Source organism: Silurus meridionalis, chromosome 19, assembly GCF_014805685.1.
Source record: "Silurus meridionalis isolate SWU-2019-XX chromosome 19, ASM1480568v1, whole genome shotgun sequence".
Lineage (NCBI taxonomy): Eukaryota > Metazoa > Chordata > Actinopteri > Siluriformes > Siluridae > Silurus > Silurus meridionalis.
Window position 1 is genome coordinate 15485295 of NC_060902.1, and position 22532 is coordinate 15507826.

General features: G+C 38.9%; 2 protein-coding genes across 3 annotated transcripts; one reads left to right on the top strand and one right to left on the bottom strand.

Moving 5' to 3' along the window:
• Window positions 1–2401: 2401 nt before the first annotated feature.
• psmd6 (proteasome 26S subunit, non-ATPase 6) lies at window positions 2402–5349 on the bottom strand. The gene is made up of 8 exons (XM_046875199.1): window positions 5068–5349; window positions 4326–4531; window positions 4094–4239; window positions 3783–4002; window positions 3539–3647; window positions 3280–3448; window positions 3122–3199; window positions 2402–2620 (listed from the first exon to the last, which is right to left on the bottom strand). The coding sequence occupies exons 1-8, from the start codon at window positions 5210–5212 to the stop codon at window positions 2524–2526; spliced, it is 1170 nt and encodes a 389-aa protein (XP_046731155.1). The 5' UTR covers window positions 5213–5349; the 3' UTR covers window positions 2402–2523.
• A 1747-nt stretch (window positions 5350–7096) lies between these two features.
• slc2a9l1 (solute carrier family 2 member 9, like 1) lies at window positions 7097–18323 on the top strand. 2 transcript variants are annotated; one of them, XR_006928651.1, is made up of 12 exons: window positions 7097–7152; window positions 8336–8431; window positions 10026–10186; window positions 10408–10532; window positions 10773–10902; window positions 11573–11721; window positions 12380–12567; window positions 14708–14818; window positions 16146–16246; window positions 16593–16668; window positions 16752–16879; window positions 17649–17773. XR_006928651.1 is itself a non-coding variant. In XM_046874732.1 (12 exons), the coding sequence occupies exons 1-12, from the start codon at window positions 7129–7131 to the stop codon at window positions 17829–17831; spliced, it is 1476 nt and encodes a 491-aa protein (XP_046730688.1). In that variant the 5' UTR covers window positions 7097–7128; the 3' UTR covers window positions 17832–18323. The 2 variants fall into 2 exon arrangements, 1 of the variants encoding a protein (XP_046730688.1); XM_046874732.1 differs by having other exon boundaries at window positions 14708–14822; window positions 17649–18323.
• The last annotated feature ends 4209 nt before the right edge of the window (window positions 18324–22532 follow it).

Below are 22532 nucleotides of genomic sequence, written 5' to 3' on the forward strand. Positions count from 1 at the left end.
GAACCTTGTGTGGTTCTTCAGGCTCAATCCATGAGCATCCCAATGACCCGGTCTTCAGGCACCGAGTCACGTGAGCTGCAAAGCTGAGCCAAAGCACGGAGCGCTAGTTCTGCCGAAACGCCACGTGTTCAACGTATTCAGAACTGCGAGCGGAGAAACTAAGAGGATTGAATTTTTTTTTCTTTCAATAAATAAATATACACATTTTTATCCCCTCAGCCAAAAAAAACCACCCCCAAACCAAAAAGCAAACGAACCAAAAGACATTTCGGGGAAATTGACGTGAAAGTGTGAAAGCTGCCCGATCGAATAGTATTTTGCGTTTATTTTTTTTTTTGGTGATACTTTAAAGTTAAAGGATTTGAGGGGAAAAAACACCGGTTTAAATTCGGCGTCTATACACAGAACCACCGTATACGAGACTTAAGTACTGTGAGAAGCTCCTATGATGATGCTTGGCCCTGTAGCCACACATTCTCCCACAAACACACACAGACGAGTGAATTCGAAAGCAATTCACGGCTTTTGCGTACGGAATATCCATATATATATATATATATATATATATATATATATATATATATATATATATATATATATATATATATATATATTGAAAAAAGACTAATCCTGTTTGTTTTTTGTTTTTTCGGTCATCGAATCATTTTTCTACGAATCCAAATCACGCTGAACTGCCAAGAAATCTCGTAGGGCTCGTTGGAGAGTATTAAATATAAAGTAAAGTTTTTTTGAAAATAAATAAATCAAATTTGATTTGAAACTGATGTCGGTCAGCGATCGTATGCTGAGGAAACGAGTTTTTTTTCTTTTTTCTAACGAAGTTAACCCTATTTCAGAATACATATTTTGCTAAATAATAATTCAAAAAGGACAAAAAAACATACGAATTGTACATACGGAGATGTATTTTTGCACAGGCGTTTTTTTTTCTTACACGTTTTTTGGTACAGTCGAGATCGCTATTATTTATTTTAGTGAACGGATCCGTTTTGAAGATTTGAAGTGGTTCACTGCCAGGCCAATAATGCAATACGCCTCTTACAAACACCGAGCTTCTTCTTTATAGTCGTGGACTGAAATCCTAATGAAGGAACGTTGCCCCAGATTGTGGAGAGTCATTTTTTATCATCTCTAATACTTGCTGTCTGCGTCGTAAAGAGGACGTCCGGAAAATTGCCCCCGAACACCAGATCACATTTCACACGTCGTTCACGTTCAAGGCTGCAATAAGCAGAGTCAACACTTAACGCACCACCGTTGCCAAACTTCTTTATATTTCTCTATATTTCGAAACACTGCAGTCGTTCTTTTGCAGCTTTTAAAGAATAACGAAGCGAGAAAAAAAAGTGCCTGAATTCGTTCAACTTTTTTTTTTTTTTTCCTGTTCCACATTAGTGAATTCAATTCAAAAAGTTTGTAGTTGCTTCTTGTGCTTTTTCTTTTTGTTCATCATAATGTGATCTTTCACCTCGTCAAGAAATTACATCCATTCGACGATCGTTCACGTCCCGCCGTTTCAATACTGTTCTCGACACGCCCTCGGTATCTTTCCCTCGAAGTGTGAACACAAGCAAATTATTTTTTGGTATCGGTTGCCAAATTTGAACGATATAATCCACTTGTATAGGCTGGCTAATTTACAGATCGCAGTGGAAACACTCGTGTACTGATGCAGTATGTAGAAATGATCAGTGATCAGAGATTTCAGTTTTTTTTTTTTTTTTTTCCATCCCCCCACAGACGTCTCCCTCGATCTCATAATTCCTGCTCCTGAGACGCACTCAACTACACACGGTATTAACACACCATACGTCAGCACTAGATTTTCTCCGAGGGAAACTCGAGGGCGTGTTCCGACGCGGTTTCGGAGCGCAGCTTCGTGCTACCGTTTCATTTCTGTGACGATGCTACTTTCCTTTAATCCAGATTACGATTTGATTCTCTTGTCCAATTTGATTTATTTTCCACCGGCGATGTTTTCATACGGCGGAAATTGTATCCGATGCAAGAAGCACAGATGTGGAATGTGAATCACGGCTCAGAAACATCAAGAAAATGATATTTAAGTGTGTAAATTCAAGGTTTTTTTTTGTTTTTGTTTTTTTATATCTACATAATCCAATCATTTGAACAGCTGGACTTTTGTGTGTTGGCTGCTATGTAATTCATGAACAAACATAGTAGGTTAGATTTACGTAATATTTAAAGAAAAAGATTGTATAGTCTTTGTTTTGTAATAGGTTTTCTGTAAATAAAAAAAAAAGTAATTTATACTGTTATTTATAAGAAAACAAAGCGCACGAGTCCGTGTTTTTTTCTTCTTCATGTAATCGCAAAAACACTGGGAACTTTTGTTGGAATTGAGGGGGACGTTACACGGTTTTGTCTGAAAAGGTTTTATTAGATACTGTACATAAAACAAAAGTCAAGTCGAGACTGCCGAATTGTATCAGAACAAGCATCAAACATGTAAAGACGAACTTCTGGTGCTGAGGGAACGTGCTACATGTTGATGACCCGAGAAAGCTTCTGCACTCTGTTCAGCAGGAGGTCGCCTTTCTTTATGGTTTCCTGATACTGCCAGTTCTTACTGTCAGGCCTAGAGAGAGAGAGAGAGGGAGGGAGGATGAAGCAGGGGGGAAAAAGGAGAGGGAGGGAAATGATGAGAGACAAAGAGAGGGGGGAGGGATGGGGAAAACAAGACAAGTGGGTGATGACAGCATCTTTCACGTAGACAAACAGCTGTAGATCTCACCAGAAGAAAGACGTGATCTTACTGACTTTTTTCCATACTTTCTTTTTTTTTTTGTGCGCCACATCCCCTTAACTCTTCTCTTGACCGAATGTCATCTGATAAATCTACACTCTACACATGCTCTTTGTCTCTCCTACACTTGACTTTTCTTCAAGGTTCAGATGGAAAAAGTTCAGAGCGAAAGATCCAGAAAACAGAGAGCTGCAGTGTAACAACTCCAGCCATGAGAAATGTTGTACAAGGAAGACGAAAAGGAAAAAACCCTGTCTCAACATTAAACTCTCTGTGCTTCATAATAATAAATATCTAATGACACACACAGACATTTTCACCACAGACCCGTACCTGTTGGTCTCGACGATCTCGTTCACTTTGTCTATCTTGCAGTGCAAGCGGCCTGCTGCGATGAACCGCGAGAGCTCCCTTAGGGGGGAAAAAAACCAGTAAGACGCGCATTGAGAAAACGTGTAATGGCGAAACGTGAGAACGTGACGTGTACGCACTGGTCGATGAACTCTGTGCTGACTCCGAAGGCCTCGGCCATGTAGCCCAGCGTAAGGGAGCGGTACGACTCCAGGAGCTGGCTGTAGGCCAAAATCCTCATCTCGCGCACGTAGTAGCGGTAGTGAGGAGCAAAGAGCCAGTCCCTCTTCATTTCCTGCTCCACACGAGCTGCAGAGACGCAAAGAAAAACACACACCGTGAAGCAAAAGCAACATGATCCGACCGCCGAGGCTCTTATGTAGAAGAGAGATGACTCACCCAAGGACTGGAAGAAGATGGAGTAACGGCACTCGTACAGGGAGAACAGGTACTGACGCACATCAGGGAGACTGTGCAGGACCTCCAGGATCTCAGCACCTTTAATCACCTGTAGCAGTTTTCATTTTAACTTATTTATCAGAATATATGTGGTGTAATGTGTATTAGAAGGAGGCAAGACTTCAAAAGAGCGCCGGTTTATAGCTTCTAAAAGTCGCTTTGCTGAAGGTGTCGCGCGGCTCACCTTCTCCCTCAGGTCCGGCCTCTTCAGCGCGATCATGCACACGTAGACGGTGTACGTGACGAAGGTCTTGTAGTCCATGAGCTCATAAGAGGTGAAGGTGGACACTGTGTCGAGGAAAAGCTCAGCGGCCTGCTTGAAGTCCCTGATGGCGACGCAGTAAAGACCCTGGTACACCTTCAGACGGTTCCTCCGGTCCCAGTCTCCGCCCTCTTCAATCAAACTGGGGAGAAACAATTATTTTCACACAAAAAAACACACACACACACACACACTTGGAAGGTAAATGGGTTAGATTTATTTTCTTTTTTTACCTCTTGGCTTTCTCCGTGTTTCGTGTGATGAGGTCACTGTCCATGTAAAAGAGGCCGATCCTCAGCAGGTAGAAGACGATGTCTAACCGGTGACCCAGAGCTACAGTTTTGTCATAAGTTTTCCTAAAGTTAGTCAGAGCCCCTTCCTGAATCATAAAGAGGAGAAAGCGAGCGTGAGCGCCGTGACCTGGACGAGCAGGATGTTAAAACGCCGCACCAAACCCTCTCTCACCTTGTCTCCGATCCTAATCAGATACTCCGCCTTGGCCATCATGGCGTCCCGGATCTCACTCTCGCCCAGGTTTTTCTCCGCGTCTTCCAGAACCTCGTCCAGACGCTTCAGCTCGTCTTCGTTGGACTTCTTCATTTTGCTCAGCAGATCCGAGTCCACAGTCCACTTCAGTTCTTTACATAAGGTCTCGTAGTAAGGAGCCATGTCTGAAAGATATTTAATATAATCAAATTTAAATATATAGATTATATGGATATTGATATAAATGTATAGATAATATCTATCCATTATTTAAAAATAAATGAAAAGACATTTTCTTTTTTTACACATAATCTGATTCGGATTGTTTTTGTTTTAAATACGTAAACATTTATGTCAGTTTATTATCGACTATACTAAATTATTTTTTGCATCTGAATATTAAGCCACAATATTAGCCAGTTGTTTTCCCCATCCACATTCGGTCAAGCCCCGCCCCTGTGTGATGATTGGTTAGCCCTAATAAAACGCTCCAATGCATTGGACGGTTTCGGCGCGTGCTCGAACCAACAGCCAATCGCAATCCAGAAGGCGGGTTTAGTGGTTGTAATACGGGTGGAAATAATAATGTCATTAGCATTGAATTAGCCAAATTTCCCTCTGGTTCATGTGGGATTCAGGAAAAACGCCTACAGCTCAATGAGAGTCAGGACACGGGTCGATAATTATATTACAGGGACATGTAGGCGGTTTAACGACTCACTGTTCTCCCGGATCGCCTCCATGAGCTCGGTCTTCACTTCGGCATCCTGTCGGTGGTCATCGAGAGTCAGCAGAAACTTGAGCTGCGCGATCCTCAGGTCGGGGTTTTTGGGTAATCCTTCTTCTTCGAGGTTTTCCAAAGGCATTGTGGAGAATGTGGTGTGTGTTCAGGGGTGAGGAGAAACACTGGAGCGGCTCGAGCTCACACTCACAAGCGACGATGACTAGGAGGAAATCTAAACAACAGGAGAAATGTAGCAAATCTACTTCCGGCGAGCCGAAACTCAACGACGCGGGGGAAAAGAGGGGCACGCGGGCGGAGGAAAAAAACGCGTTACCGACACCTAGCTGCTAGATGTGTGAACTGCAGCCAGCTGCATTAATCCTTTAATCTTTCCTGGTACAGAAAGAGCAATAGAATAGATTTTTTTATTAAGTCTTCTCGTTTCTTTAGAAACTTTAGGTACTACCCAAAAGTTTTATTTTTCTAACCATATAATTTAATTATATTTCCCCTCCAATCAAAAAAAAAACTATTTAAATTATAACAAGTAAAACATTTACAGTGAAATAATAACCATCATCATCATCATCATTTTGAAGCAGTTATTACAGTGCATAAGGAAAAAAAGTAATAATAAGCAAGAAATAAATAAGCACAACGATAATATTAGTATAATCATGTAATTACGACTATTTTAAAAGCAGTTAAAGTGAAAAAAAAGATGAATGCAAGTGCTACTACTGCCACTAATAATAATAATAATAATAATAATAATAATAATAATAATAATAATAGAGCACAGGGCAGTTAGATCTTTATATAAAACAGATGGCCAGGATTAAATATTAGTGTTTTGTACTCAGACCGTGTGGAGACTCGTGACTTGTATCTATTAGACTGTTGGGGCATTAAGAATAGGGGGCAATTATTTATACCCCGTGTTATCATCCTCATGGATGACGCAGAGGGAGATCACGTGATGTCCGTTAAACGCTGTGTTCTGAGGTATTTCTTAAAAAAATCACTAAAACGCTTTATTTTTTACATACTTTTTTCATCTCTGGTTTTTAACGTTTACTAAATAAATTGTGCGCAAAGAAAACATGAAATCTAGTGGCTTGAGGGAAGTGGTTTTGGCGGCATCTGCTGGCTGTAGAGTGAAGTACATGAATACATTGTATCCAAATACAAGAATTGTGATGGATGGATGGATGGATGGATGGATGGATGGATGGATGGATAGATAGATAGATAGATAGATAGATAGATAGATAGATAGATAGATAGATAGATAGATAGATAGATAGATAGATAGATAGAAAAATAATATATAGATATCCAGGTATGGAAGATAATCTAGGATGTTTTGTGAATTTACTGATATATTCTGTTAGAATTGTACAGAGATCATACAGAATGTACAAAGTGGATCTGAACTGCATCATGATGACTGGCAGTAAAATGAGTAACGCATTAGTGAGCTGTCAGACTCCTAGCGGTCTGTTCGAACTGCAGATATACAGGGGCTCATTTCTGAGCTGTAAAAATACAAATAGAATCCTAAAATGAGAATATATATAAATTATGGGTTAATATTTCAGATTTTATTGTTCAATGAGATGATGTGATGGTTACACATAGTTTTACATACACCACACAATACACAGTTTACCATCAGCTTAGTAACTGATAGTCATTCTACAAATAATAATTTTTATAAATACATTTTTGTAAATTATTTAGATTTTCTCTCTGCATTTCTATATCAAATTCTTCTTTATTCAAGTTCATTGAAGCCACTGCTTTTCATTGCTTTCGTTAAGGCTCATGTCAAAAAACAAATGCTGAAGTTCAGGTTGTTTTTCAGACATCTGAACTCAAACTAAATCCCCTCCCAGACATCACAGGTTATAAATTCTTACATAAGTGTTGACTGCTTGCATGAACAGGATGCAGTCTGGCGGTCAAAAATTAAACTGATGGCATGAGATGTGTAACTGAGTATATAAAGTGAGTTCGGTCAAAGTGATCCAGCAGCTTCGAAGTGTGTGAAGAGAGATGGGGAGCTTCCTGATGCAGCTGGTGAGAGAAATGTCTCTTCTTACTGATGTAGCTTCTGATTTCTAAAAATGACAAAGAAAAACCAAAATCAGTCAGTCATCCACTTCTAAATAACTGTTCAGATTTATTTACAGTGAAACATGCAGCTGGATTTCAGGGTTTCTAATCAACTAAGGTTAGAAACAAACAAACAAAACAATGATCTGAATTTGTCTAACAGTTCTTATTCTTATTTTTTATCTATAATCATGAAATAATAAGAAGAGATGCATTCATGCTATAATTATGTTTGGTAGATGAATCCAGATGTTACAACATGTGAAGCTGTGAATGGAAATAAGAAAATCGCTGTGATAAATCTCTGGTCCTGTATCGCTGTTTTATCTGTTTACATGGTGCTCACATGGAGCATGTTTCAGTGTAGTAGCACTAAAGTTTTATATTTTACAAACAGCTATTTTATATTATTATATTTATTGATTTGATGAATTGGTTTGTTGGTTGGTTGGTTAAAGCTTTAAAGTATAGCACTGAGGGAAAGATTTGGGTAAAAATAATGAATTAAATAAATAAATAAATTACAAATCATTCATCCATCCATCCATACATCCATCCCTCCATCCCTCCATCCATCCATCATGAGTCATCCATTCACCCATGTGAGCAAAATCCAAATTTAAAACTTCACCTAAACAATTCCTTTATCAAAGTAATGTTGAGAATTGTTTTATTATTATTATTATTATTATTATTATTATTATTATTATTATTATTATTATTGTTGTTGTTATTTTGATTATTATGATGATGATGATGATGATTATTATTATTTTTATGGTTATTATAATTATTATTTTTACTATGATGATGATTATTATGATGATGATGATGATGATCATCATCATCATCATCATCATCATTATTATTATTATTATTACTGTGATGATTATTATTATGATTATGATTAGTATTATGGTTATTATTATTATTATTATTATTATTATTATTATTTATTTATTTATTTATTTATTTATTTATTTATTTTTTGCTTAGTTACGCAACAGGATGACTAAAGACACCAACAATCTCATATCTAGGATCATTATTAAGAAAAAAAAATGGATTAGATACAATCCAATTTAAAAAAAGAAAAGATTTGGATGCTTTTCTTTTCTTGTAACTGGCAGTGTGTGCATGGTTCCAGTTGCAGGGCAGAGCTTTGCTCTTCATCATAGTTCTTGGTTTGGGAGGATCGTTTCAGATCGGATGCCACATCACGCTGATCAGCTCTCCGTCTCCGGTGAGATCTCTGCAGGCTAATCTATTAAGATAATACAGTTTCATATAAATAACAGTAATAATAGCATTAAAAAAAATGTTTTTTAAGTGAACAATTGATGTGGAACAATTTGACACATAACACTCCAAATGATATACAGTATAAGAGTTTAACACTTTAAATCATTAAAAATCATCTCAGTGACATTCAGCCAAGTGCCTACAGAGCAACGCTGTGTTCAGACTGTTCATTTTAACCTCTAACACACTCATTATTGTATATTTAAATTACAAATTGTATAAATACGTCTGAATATTATCACTGCTACTGTTATATATAAGAATAATTTAAAAGTAAAATTGAAGAGACACTAAACCAGATACACTGAACGGGTTTCATCTATCTATCTATCTATCTATCTATCTGTCTGTCTGTCTGTCTGTCTGTCTGTCTGTCTGTCTGTCTGTCTGTCTGTCTGGACAAAAGTATTGGAACATTTTTATTTAGAGGCTCACAATTGTATCGGACGTCTTGGGATGCAGTAGAATGAAATGTTCCTTTCACCTAAACTAGGAGACCCAAACCTGTTCCAGCCTAACAACACCCCTGTGCACAAAGTCAGCTCCATGAAGATCTGCTTTACATGGGTTGGAGTGGAAGATCTCCTGCTATAGAGCTCTAAACCCTATTGAACATCTTTGGGATGAAAGTGAACACTGACTGCACTCCAGGCCTCCTCACCTCACCTTCATCAGTACCTGACTTTACTCACACACTAGTGGCTGAATGATCACAAATCTTCACAAACAATCTCCAAAAGCCAGTGGAACATCTTTTCAGGAGAGTGGAGGTTGTTCTACTAGCAAATAGGGATTAACTGGGATGTTCAGAAAGCACATATCAATATTGTGGTCCACAAACTTTTGTTCATACAGGGGATCTCCCTACTCTTAATACCTTTAGTTTAGAATAATGTGATTTGTTTTTAACAAAAAGAAAAAAAAAACCATTTGATTCATTGCTGTTTATTTGCCATTTCCAGAAGGAATCTCCAGCTCTGAATGTTCCCTCATGGTAGACTTTTTTGCACTTTTATTGTTTCACTGGAACACGACAAAGTCGCGAGAAGTTCCAAAACGTTGCACGATGTAACTATAAAAGGATAAAAAAAGATGCCATGGCTTGTTAATCAATTATTAGCTCCATTATCATTGGAATTTGTAGTCCTCTGGTGGTCTAGTGGTTAGGATGGGGCCCTCTCACCGCTGAGGCCCGGTTTTCGATCCCCAGTCAGGGAACCAACCCCAGCCACCCTTAGTGCCGGTCCCAAACCCAGATAAATAGGGAGGGTTGCGTTAGGAAGGGCCTCCAGCGTAAAAACGTGCCAAATCTAACATGCGGATGATCCGCTGTGGCGTCCCCTAATGGGAGAAGCCGAAAGAAAGTTTTTATCATTGGAATTTGTGTAGTATAATCCACTGAATCGAAACGCTTCCTGAAAGTGTTTAATTACATCCGTAGGCGGGTCAGGATTTGGCTCGATTTCTAAACGTTGATCATTCTGACATTTCAGTAGCATTTGTTAAATGTTTTGAGTATTTGTCTCCATCCACAGTTCATTCAGAGCTTCATAAACAGTAGCTGGACCAAGAGGTATGGTGAAGCTCCAGGAGAAGACACACTCGACCTCATCTGGGCCACGGTCGTGTCCATCTACTCCATCGGTGGCCTCTTCGGCGCTATAAGTGTCAGCTACGTCCTCAGTTGTCTGGGCAGGTGCGTTTTTTTCCCCCTTTCTTTCTTTTCTTGCTATTATTTGATTTATGGCCTTCATTTCTTGTTTCCTGTGTGGTAATCAGGATGTCAGACATTAATTAAACCAGATTCTAACTAGAGTGTTCTTTTGGGTTTTTTTAAGGCTGAGTTCTGCCAAAGTCCATTAGGTTTATTTATTTATTTATGTTACCTTTCACACACATATTGGATTACTTTTACAGAAAGAAAGCAATGATCTGGAGCAACGTGCTCAGCATCGCCGCTGCGGGCATCATGGTGATGAGCAAAGACGCCAATTCTTTTGAGATGATCATGCTGTCACGTTTCCTGTTCGGTGTGACCTCAGGTAAACACACACACACAAACACACACACACACAATTTCCAGTTATTATTATATTATATTACTGGTGGTGGTAGTAGTTTTAGTATGATGATAGTGGACTTGTTCAGTTTATACCCCAGGTGTTCAAAAGCTTTCCAAATCCTGTTGTTCTTTAATAAACATCTCTCATTTTAGAAATGCTGTGTAGATTTTTTATAAAGCTCTTGATCTCTGATCTCTTTTCTACCATCCTACTGTTAAGGATTAGTCGGGAACATCCATCCCATCTACCTCGGTGAGAGCGCGCCTAAGAAAATCAGAGGGACCGTGTCGGTAACAATGGCTACCTTCAGCAGCATCGGAAAGTTGACGGGGCAGATTGCAGGTCTGAGGTAAGAAAATTAGAACCTCTTGAAGCCTTCAGGTGTAATCCTTCAGAGCACGGGAGATGATCTCGTTGATTTAATTGAATGGATTGAAAACTCTCGATCCATTAGGATGGAAGTAGATTCATAACGAAACTTGTAAACTTGCAATTGTAATCACATTACCACGATGATCAAGTCGAGACCTCCGTGTAATTAAATATTAAACGGACAGAACATTCAACCTTGGATGTTAATAACTAAATTGCCCCTAATTGGAGTATCAAAGAGGCAAATTGCAGGTTGGGGGGTTAAATGATTATGAGGATAATGAGAAGCTACTGAGGCGTTACGATTCGTTTACAATCCGTATCTATTCCCCATGGCATGATATTAATTACAGCTTCTGGATAACACAAATGTACACGTTATGTACTGTAGGAGAACATCTTGGAGAATGTCTTGGATTTAATGCTGCTTTGTGCTTTGGGAAATATTGTGTTAGCCTGAATTTGTGATAGCTATTTGTCGAGCCTTTGTTCAACAAAAGATGTGATTCGAGACTTTTTGGTGCTCTTTACATCATTAGTAGGATTTTAGAATGCTAGGTAGCTGTGTATGTCACCAAAGCTAGCTAGAATTGTTCTGAAATGAACAACATGTTAGCATAACTTCACACATGCATGTGTTGTGACAGTGAAATCCTGGGTCAGGAGCATTTGTGGAACGTCCTGCTCTGCGTTCCGGCGTTTTTCTCCTTCGTGCAGATGATAACGCTGCCCTTATTTCCCGAGGCCCCGAGGTATTTGCTGATCGAGAAAGGGCAAACCGAGAAGTGTCGAAAAGGTGAGAGTTCGGTTGAATCTGTCTCAAATCCACCATGGCACTTTGATTTTTATCCATTTATAGATACATTTAATGCTGAGAATTATTATGTGGACAATCCCATCCTTCCACATTGAGTCCCCATTTGCTGATATAATAACTTCCACTCTTTTGGGATGATGTTCCACTAGATTTTGTGAGTGGGCTTGTGGAGAATTGTGGAGATACATTCTGCCACTAGGGTGTTGGTAAAGTACTGATGCAGGTGAGGTGAGGAGGCCTGGGGTGCAGTCAGCGTTCCAGTTCGTTCTAAAAGTGTTCAACAGTGTTGGAGGTCTATAGCAGGAGATCTTCCACTCCAACCCATGTAAAGCATATCTTCATGTAACTGGCTTCGTGCACAGGGGTGTTGTCATACTGGGTTGGATCTTCCAGTTCCATAAATGGGAAGATTGAATGCCACCACGTCCAAAGACAGCCTATACGATTGTGCGCCTCCAACTTTGTGGTAACAGTTTAGAGAAGAACCACTTAGAGTATATCTGAAAACTACTTTTGTCCGTCACGTGTATCAGTGAGATGAGCCACTTTAGAAGATTGTTTTTTCTCACTTATGCATTAAATAAGATAAAACTGTATCTTCACATCTGGATCTGACTAAAAATGTGTATCATTGCAGCGATGCAGTGCTTGTGGGGTCCGGGTGACTATAAACTTGAGATTGAGGAGATGCAGCTGGAGCAGGACGCTCTGAAAGGACAACGTAGTAGGAGTGTGTTGGAGCTGCTGAAAGACTCGGAAGTTCGCTGGCAGTGTCTTTCTTTGGTCATCCTCTATGAAGCCATCCAGTTCTGCGGTATCGCAGGAGTAAATATCCCAAAACATAACTGATGATATTCTTTCTATATGTTAGATAGATAGATAGATAGATAGATAGATAGATAGATAGATAGATAGATAGATAGATAGATACCTCAATCATGTGTGCACGCATACTACTAATCAACAACAAAAACAGATTTTCTTCATTGTTTGACCTAACTGAGGTAAAAAAAAATAATCTCGTTAAATCCTAAACAGCAACAAACAGGGGAAAGTTGAAGTCAAACATGTCCAGCTATTTGGCTCAGTGGGAGTGTGTTTGTATCTGAATGCTGTAGTACCTGGTTCAAAGCTTGTGTAGGGTGTTTTATATATTTCTTAAGCCAGCAATTTAATTCTTAATGATAAATGTGTTTAAAAAGTGTCGCTGCCAGTCAGCGCTCTTGGCACAGTGTGTTAGAGCAGGTGTGAGTGCTGCTGGTGGGCACGGTTCAAATCCCAGGTTATCTGTTAAACAATGTCTTGAGCATTAATAAATACAAATGCTTTGCTACTCTATAATTACATTTTTTTGTTTACTTAGTAATTAAAATAGTAGGTAAGTAATTAAAAATATCTAGTATATAAAAAGTATATCAAGACAGTAAATATATACAAATGTATAATGAAAACAGTAACTGTTTAATAGTAAATATAAATATAAAGGAAGTTACTTGTTTAGTTAATAAAGAAAAGTGATTAAATAGTGCAACAAAAACTTATCAAAATGTAATTGTCATATATTGAATGAACAGATAAAACATTAGTAGAACATAAGTATTATAAATATAGAAAAATAATATATGTGAATATGCATTAATGAAAAAGTGAAAGTGTTTTACTAACAAAATAAAAAGAAAGTAGGTTAAAAAAAAAGGATAGTAATGATGGAATAATAATAATAATAATAAAAAAAGGAAGTATTATTATAATAATAAAGTATATATATGGTGAGGTAAATATATATATATATATATATATATATATATAAAAAGCCCAGAGTAGCATAACCCCTCCCTCCACCTCTCCAGGAGCCCCGGTTGGGACATACTGGCTTTCACTCTTTTTCTCTCACTTTGCCAGATTTAGTGTCCCACCGGGTTCCAGCACCTTCAGCTCGCCAGAGGCGGTCACGATCCTGTGTGCTCGCAGTGACAGCCCCAACCTCACCTCTAGCCCACTGAGCCACCGGTGCTTTCTGTCAAACCTGCTTTTTTTAGGGGGTTTATTTTTTACATGATTCACAAAGACATGCGATTATAAACAAAACACATTAATTGAAGCCTGAAGTGAGGATTGAACCAGGACTGTCACGTTCACACATACCTGTGCTCTTACCTACTGAGCCACCAGGTCCTTGTAATCAATGTGAACCTGCTGCCTTTTTTAGAGGGGTTTATCTTTTACCTGATAAACAAAGACATGTGCTTATAAAGAGAAGACCTAAACTGAAGTGAGGCTTGAACCAGGACTGTCAGGTTCACACTTACCTGTGCTCTTACCTACTGAGCCACCAGGTCCTTGTAATCAGCTTGAACCTAGAAATATATCTAGAAATATACAACCCACAGCAAGCTTTAAAGCAGGATATGTTCTCTTAACCGCTAAATCAACAGTAATGTGTATAAACAGCTCGGACCTCCATCCTCCGGTTTTACGCAGGAAAATATCCCAGGGGCTCTGGATTTGCAAAGCAGCCCATGAACAAGGTGATCTGGTGGTGCAGTGGTAGAGCTGCTGTCTCATGCTTCTAGGATCTTTAGTTTGATTTTTGGTTCAGCTAAGAGCCAGATTTGCTTTATGTCTACCTATAGGTTAAAAATTGATAAAATAAAGAGAAATTACCAGGAACAAGTCAGAAGAAAAAGATAAAAAAACACCAAGAAATAAAATGTCACTTCTATGGAGTCATTTCAGGGTTTGTCTGAAGAGCTAACATTTATACATTTAGTGACACTGATTCTTTCACAGACCATTCTGCAGTGTTAAGTATTAATATTAATGAACAAAAAAAAAAAAAAAAGTTGAGAGATATTGTGTGTAAAATGTCTAAAGACCGTTTTAATCCATGCCGAGGAAGCAAACGATCATAGCACGGCTGTTTCCATAGTTTCTCATTCATATCTCTCCTACTGTGTTTCCACAGATCAGCCTTTTCGCCTACAGCATCTTCAAGGAGGCTGGAATTCCTGTGAATAAGATCCGCTACGTCACGCTGGGCGTCGGGGCGTCCGAAATCCTCACCAGCATCACGTGTGTAAGTAGATTCCATCAGACGAACCTGATCTCGTGTAGCATGCGATCACGGCTTTACATACAACTTTTTACATTTTAAGAGCTTTTAGATCATATCATAAATGTCGCAGTGATAAATGACGGTAAAAGTTATATAATTAAATAACGCTAAGATACACTATATCTTATGGTTTGTGCTTTTCCAATTCATCTCCATTTCGCTCTTATAATTCCCTCCACTCTTCTGGGAAGATGTTCCACTAGATTTCGGAGTGTGATTATGGATATTTGTGTAAATCAGCCACAAGGGTGTTATGAAAGTCAGGTACTGATGTAGGAGAGGTGAGGAGACCTGGGGTGCAGTCAGCGTTCACATTCATCCCAAAGGTGTTTAGAGGTGATGAGTTTAGAGTTCTATAGCAGGCCATCTCAAGATCTTCCTCTCTAAAGCATGTAAACCAGATCTTCAAGGATTGGCCATGCTGGAACAGGTTTGGGTTTCCAAGTTCAAATAAAAGCAAAATTGTATTATACAACATCCGAAGACGTCCTATACAATTGTGTACCTCCGGCTTTGTGGTAACAGGAACATGGCAAGGAAAAGTCAAGTGTCTGCAAACTTCTTGCAATATAGTGCATATTTACAAAAGGGGGCCACCTTCAGTCTCGTCCATGCTTTAATCCATATAGAACAAAATCACCTACACTTTGTATTGCCAGCTGCCACTCTTGGGGTCCTTAGAACTTAACCCTTAGTACTCCAGGGGTGTACTTAAAAAGTCTTAAAAAAACAACTCTATGAGTATGCAAAGTAGAACCAAATTAGATCCTACACAACTATTACAATACATTTGCATATTAGAATTCGACCGGCTCTGAATTTTACGATTTACATACACTACATGGATAAACGTATTAGGACATGATTTTTTCAGCTATTAATGCTCCACTTCACACAGTTACTACAAAGTTGAAGGCACGCAATTGTATAGAATTGTATAGATTTTCCCTTCACATGAACTAGGAGACCCAAAACTGTTTCAACCATAGGGTTTCAATGGGTTGAATTGGAACATCTTAAATGGCCTGCTATAGAACTCTGACCTCAACCTCACTGCGTTTACATTTACATTTGTGGCATTTAGCAGACGCCCTTATCCAGATCGACGTACAAAAGCGCTTTGAGTCTCTATTAATGAATAAATCTACACTGGTACACAAGATTGCAAACTTAATATAAATATAACTCTTGAATTCCACAGAGCACATAGTAATTGAGACACTGATTAAAGAAACATACTGTACAACGATCTACTACGGCTATACCACGTGTTTCTTCTACTCAACAGAGCTTGCTGATCGACGCGTTGGACGGCGAGTGCTGCTTTGGGGAGGTTTTGGGATCATGGCTGTTATTATGTTATTGCTCTCCATCACACTTCAGCTCAAGGTGAGTCTCTTATTTCTGATGCTGATCCTGAGGTCCTCAGGTCACTTTTCTGAAACTAGGAGTAACCAAATGCTGACAGCAGTCTAGACAACAGTTACTGGAATTGTTCACGATGTAATATCCAGATGCTCATTAAATGCTGAGTCATGCTAATTAATAACTAAAACACGTTGAATGGAATTTCAATTTGACTTATTTGACTTCTCATTACTTCTTTTTCATTTCCTCTGGTCATTATTTGCATTAATGTCTAATATGTAGTTTATATTTTAGATGTTTTTCCCAAGTTTCAGTTCTGAACATGTGTCCACCAGCCAGTAATGGAGTTTTTGTCACTTGGTACTAGGATTATGATTTTTGGGTTCCGTACACCACGGTCGGCCTCGTGTTCCTGTTCGTTATCTGTTACGGAGGAGGACCAGGTACAATCTTGATATCAGTGTATCAAAAGCTAAGAATGATGCCGTTTGTTTGGATGAATAACTGACGTGCCTTTGGTTGACAGCTGGGGTCAGCGTGCCGCTCGGTTACGAGATGTTCGTGCAGTCGCATCGCTCCGCCGCGTTCACGCTAATGGGAGTTTTGATATGGGGAAGCTTCTCGGTGTTTGGCTTTGTTTTCCCATTTGTTCTTGTAAGTCTCATGTCACGAAATATATAACCTACTATTGCATCATGTGTAGTATTAACCCTGTACGAGGTCATGTAGCGTTGATTATTTGAAAACACTTTTTGAATTAATTAAAGATTTCTGTCTATTTACAGTTACATTCAATGTGGTGGAACATCCACAAAGCAAGTTCCTGTTATTATCTACATTATAGCAGCTGTAACCAGTCAGGAACATGAAAGGCAAAGTTCTCAAGAGCGAAAAAGCGTAAAGGGTTCGATCTTGAAGACTTTGTCATAAATGTTATAGCTATGGATCTCCTGAAGATTTAGAGCTGGAGAAATCTCCTGTGAGCTGGAGAGAGACAAAATAGACACTTTTCTCCTCAGAGAAAACCTCACCACATGAGCAACTTGAGACATTTGTAAATCATGTGCAGCATCCTGCCATGCAAATCCCTGCTAAAGTTGTTACTATAGAAACGTTAACCATTAAGCACTTTGTCTGTGGAATTTCTGCAGAAAAAATTTAACCAATACGTTCTGACCAATGCAGTAATGCTGTGGAATAAAAACCGAATCTAAACAGTACAAAACAATGCGACAATAAGGTTTCAGCTGTACTACTACTTCCTGTTCTCCAGCGTAAAGTGCGTAATTATCGCTATTTAAAATATGCACAGTCACGCAGTTATACGTGTGAACAGCAGTCAGGAATAAAGGAATTCGCTGTGCATGGTGTTTCTCTTCCTGACTGTTTGAAGACTAAAGAGAAGTTCTCTTTTTCTCCTCAGAGTGCTATGAAGTCCTTCAGCTTTCTGATCTTCTCGTGCGTCTGCATGGTCGCATCCCTCTACATGTTCTTCGTCTTGCCGGAAACAAAGGGCAAAACTCCACTGGAAATCGCAGAGGATTTCAGAAACATACGAGCTTGTAGGTCTCCGGCCGAAGACAAACATCTGGAGACGAAGTTGTGAAAGAAAACGGATGTGAAGTTGTTCGCTAATGCTTTGCTGTGTGTTTTGTTTGCATTTAAGTTTGTTGTTTTGTTTGCCTAGCTGTTACAGTTTATTTAATTGTATGGTTCAAAATTTATGTTTGTGTTCAGACTTGAGTAATAAAACTGAGGAAGCTCTGAAATTTTCTCAGAAAACTTCCTTTTTCAAAATACAGTTTGCTTCTTAGAAAACAGGCTTACAAGCACTGCAATCAATATTACAAATGAATAACAGCTAAACTCCAAACTAGTAAAGAAAACAAGCAGTTAATAAGATTAAATATACACATATTATATGAACAAAAGTATCGAGATACCGGACATAAGTGTCTTATGTGCTTTTTAAACATCCCATTCCACAGTTAGTCTCTATTTTCCTGTTATTATAACCTCCACTCTTCTGGGAAGATGTTCTGCTAGATTTTGAGGTGCACTTCATTCAGTTCTAAGAGTGTTAGTAACGTCAGGTACTGGTGTAGTGGAGGTGAGGAGGCCTGAAGTGCAATCAGTGTTTACATTCATCCCAAATGTCATTCCAATATGGTTGAGGTCAGAGTTCTATAGCAGGAGATCTTCCACTTCATCCCATGTAAAGCATATCTCCATGGAGCTGGCTTTGTGCACAGGGACATTGTCATGCTGGAACAAATTTGGGTCTCCTAGTTCAAGCGGAGGTCAAATTTCATTCTGCCGCATCCAAGTCGTCCAATATAATTGTGTGCCTCCAAATTTTTGGTTACAGCTTTGCGGAAAAATTCCATACGGCCGGAAAAGTCAGGTGTCCCAATACTTTTTGTCTACATAGTGTGTATAGGTGGACTGGCTGTGTCCCAGTAGAGAGCATGCATTTTTACAAGTGAATGGTCTAAATATGGAAGAACATCCAGTCAGAAATGTGTGCGCACCCCAGTGACCTGGTTTTACCCACCGAGGCTGAGAACCTCAAGAAAATCACTGTGGCATTCTCGAAAGATTCATAATGAACTCCACCTCATTGTCCGAATTGATCCTCATCTGCATTTCAATCTGAATTAACAGCACAGTGGATTTAGGAGTCCAGCGGGACTTCCAATCGGGCTCCATTCTGAGAGACTCGCTCTTATCAACGTCTGCCAGGCAGCACTTTTTTTTTTTTAATACTCTGACCTCATTTACTGTTTAAATATAAGAACTGTGCTATTCTTAGACAAGAAATATATTCTGATTCACATCACACTGCTAACGAGATGCTTTTTTTTATCTGCTGTTCCTCGTCTGAGTAAACCTGGGACTTAATCGTGTGCGATTACTCCCTTTGCATTCATGTGCTAATATCGACTGCACTCGAACGCTGCGAATTCCAATGGAGAAAATAGAGGACGAACAGATAGCACACAAAGTGATGGAACGCCTATGTAAAAATAGCTAGCAGCCCCTCAAAACATGCTCTTTTTTTGGCAGTTTGATTTCATTACAACCCAGGAATGACAATTTCCATGTTATTTCTTTTTTCTTTCTTTCTTTTTTTCATTTTTTTTATTTACATTTACAGCCAACATCTCTGGCTAGCTAATAATGGTATATGCTAATGTTATGGTTTGGAATCAATCAGTTCAATTCAATGTGAGATTAAATTGGAATTATGGGTTTTGTAGCCCGTTATTGTTTTTCCTCTAAAAACAGACTTTCAATCACTAATTGTGCTACAACCTGGGAGGTCCTGGGGTCTTTGTTGATAATGCAGAACCGTGAAACTCAAGTAAAAAAAATAAAATAAAATAAAATAAAATCAGTTTCAAACAAAGAACTTTTTGCTTTCTTTCTCTGAGCAGGAACGACAAGAGGAGAAGAACTAGGGATTTTAGAAAAATTGTTCTGTATTAGTTTGAAATCTTTATCCTTCACCTGAAAACAAGTGCATACAAGGTGAATTTTGGATTTAGTGTCTTCCTATAGTATTAAATAAGCAGCAAAAACGTTGATAAAAAGATATGATGTGGTAATTGTTTGCTCTCTGAACAAGCTGAACGATTTCCTCTTTGATTTTGGATGAATGTGTCTGCAGGACAACTCCGATCCATTACAACCAAAGACATTCAATGGTTTCCATTAGCAGCAGTGATCCAGCAACAAATCCTCATGATTCAATATTCAATCTCATGGTTTTTATGAACTTTTTTTTACCCCAGATTGAACCAATCAAAGACACAAAAAGTACATCATCATTTTCTGTAACTGCAGGTGGATAGTTACAGAAAAGACCTGTATAACCTGACATGGAGAACAAGAGTTTAACTTCTCCAAAAAACACAGCAAGGAAACAATAATCATAAAGGTTTGTCTGGTTTTCACAATATATACATATTTCATTGTCTGTAATACTCACCAAATTCAATATTTTCTTTCACTTGTCCAAAAATATCTAAGAACCTCCAGAATTGTCCTATCAAACTGTCATGCAGTACACCTGTTTGGTCAGATGGGGGAGGTGTTTAGCTTCAGAGATTAGGATTCGTGCTGTAACTGTTATTTGAATGAAAACAGGTGACAGAAAGTGGGGAAAAAGAGAGAAAGGAAAAATGCATACATGCAGAAAGAAATTCATGCAAAACCAACAAAGACAAAATGAAACAAAAGAAGAGAAAGAAGGAACCTTGTAACAAGCCACAACCAAAAATCACATAAAAGAAGAATTAATCCAAGAACTACACAATTTTACTGGTATTTAAGTATAAATTAGCATCTAAAACAGTGCTAATAAAGCTTTCACATGTACCATGAGAGGATTCATAAACCTATAACCCCAAAGTACTTGATCCAACAGGCAAAGTTTGCCCTTTTCTGTCAGCGTGCCAGGGACAATTAGGTCAGTTTGTGAACATGTTCAATGAACAAATGCGGCGCTAACACGTACTGAGAACGACGAGCGCTTTGACAGAACAGAAGAGCAGCGTTTGTGTCATCTATCTCACGCCAGTGTCTGTCATCAAGACAAAGTCATTGGCAGCTGTACCCTGACAGTGCAATCTGTTAAGGTTTGAGGGGTCAGGCTAGGTTGCTCGTATATAATCAGGTCCATTAGCATGATTATGAATGTGGATGCGAGCTCGTCGTGACCGAAGGCAGCTATTATTCATCTGAAGGATCATGAGAATGGGGGCAGATGGCCTTTGTTACTTAATCACGTGACGTTCCTGTCTTTTTTAACAAGTACAGCATACAACCAGCCTTCTTCCTCGCCTTCTGGCATCAGAGAGCCAACAAACACTGGGGATTTAACACTAGCAGCCAAATGGACCAACATGGGACGTCTTTGCTCAGTTTGTATAAGAGCTGGCAATAGGCAAGAGCGCATAACCGGTTTGATGAAATGACCACCTGGTTTGAGTGTTTGAGGACCACTGTCTCAACTAGCTGAAAGAAAGATAGCATAACTGCCAGCTGGTGGGGTTTCAGTAGCTTGCTAGGTTTGTTTGCTAGCTATGTCAGGTTCATTCGAGAACTAATTCATACATGTTTTTGGCTACATTATTAACTAGCAAAGATTTTAACATTATCCTGTTTTAGCACTTAATGTTCATGACCAAATACCAACGTGCGCTAATCGAAGTTCACTCAGCTAGCTGTTGACAGGTGGTGTGTTTCTGTAGAGGGTGTTGACTTCTGATTGGAAGATTATCACTATAAAACCATTTCCTTTAAAACATTTGAAGCTTAAGCTAGCTAATCAACTGTCCCTCATCTCTCCCCTCGGTCTTAGACACTGCTGCTCTCCTTTGACAGAAAATTGCTCTGGATTTGGATTGCATCTTAAAATATGTATCATTTCAAATGAATTTACTTTACATTTCACTGCGAGTTGTATCCTGTATATATTTTGTATTTATTGCAAAGTGCACATAATAAATGCATTCCCTCTTTTTACTTTGAAATGGTGATCTGAAATAACAACACAACAGTTAAACAAAGTTGATCATAAGGAAATGAGTGTATTCAAAATAAATCTATTTGCTCCCCTAGAGAAAAAGAAAAGAAAAAAGATTCTTATAGAATTGAAATAAATCCACTGAAAATCCTTTACGGCTTGAGATTTGAGACCCGTTTGACCAGGAGCTATTAGCTTGGTATGTTCACCATTTAGCTTCACGTCAGAGAAAAAGTGAAGCAAGCCGGCGATCCGGCAGATACCGAGCATGTACATGCATGTAGTGTTATTATATGCGAGGGACACGGCCATCTTGGGTGCTCAGTAACACCATTAACATGCTTCAGGGCGACAGAGGCATGAGCCGAAGCCCTCGATAGGATTAGCGGCGCCGTATTCCAAAAATTCCATGAATCTAAAACACCTCGGAGACTTTTTCTCGACTTTGGAGTAAAAGTGAGCGTTGGGCTCCGTTTGAGCGTGAATGTTTCTCAACTCAGACCCACATTGCATGTGGGTGTCGTGAATGAAACGCGTCACCAATTCACACCGCACTGAACACCTCGGGGAGGTTAGTGTGGAGAAAAGAACAGAACAGAACAGAACAGAGAGAAACAACAGAAAAGAAAAGAACAAGTAGAGAAAGAAAGAAAATATGACTAGGAAAAAAAAAAAATCAACGACTAGGCGGTGAAATGGAGCAGAATCGTTGATCATTTCCTGTAACGACAGGGTTTTAATTCCACTCTGATTTATGATTTACAGTTACATTTAACA

What these genes read in the sequence shown, in the direction of transcription:
- slc2a9l1 (XM_046874732.1), top strand. Translation starts at nt 7,129, where the DNA reads ATGGGGAGCTTCCTGATGCAGCTG. An exon ending in GGAGCTTCCTGATGCAGCTG is followed by an intron (nt 7,153 to 8,335) that starts GTGAGAGAAATG and finishes GCATGGTTCCAG; the next exon opens with TTGCAGGGCAGAGCTTTGCT. An exon ending in GTCCTCAGTTGTCTGGGCAG is followed by an intron (nt 10,187 to 10,407) that starts GTGCGTTTTTTT and finishes TTACTTTTACAG; the next exon opens with AAAGAAAGCAATGATCTGGA.
- psmd6 (XM_046875199.1), bottom strand. Translation starts at nt 5,212, where the DNA reads ATGCCTTTGGAAAACCTCGAAGAAGAAGGATTACCCAAAAACCCCGAC. An exon ending in GGAGGCGATCCGGGAGAACA is followed by an intron (nt 4,532 to 5,067) that starts GTGAGTCGTTAA and finishes AATATCTTTCAG; the next exon opens with ACATGGCTCCTTACTACGAG. An exon ending in TGATTAGGATCGGAGACAAG is followed by an intron (nt 4,240 to 4,325) that starts GTGAGAGAGGGT and finishes TTTATGATTCAG; the next exon opens with GAAGGGGCTCTGACTAACTT.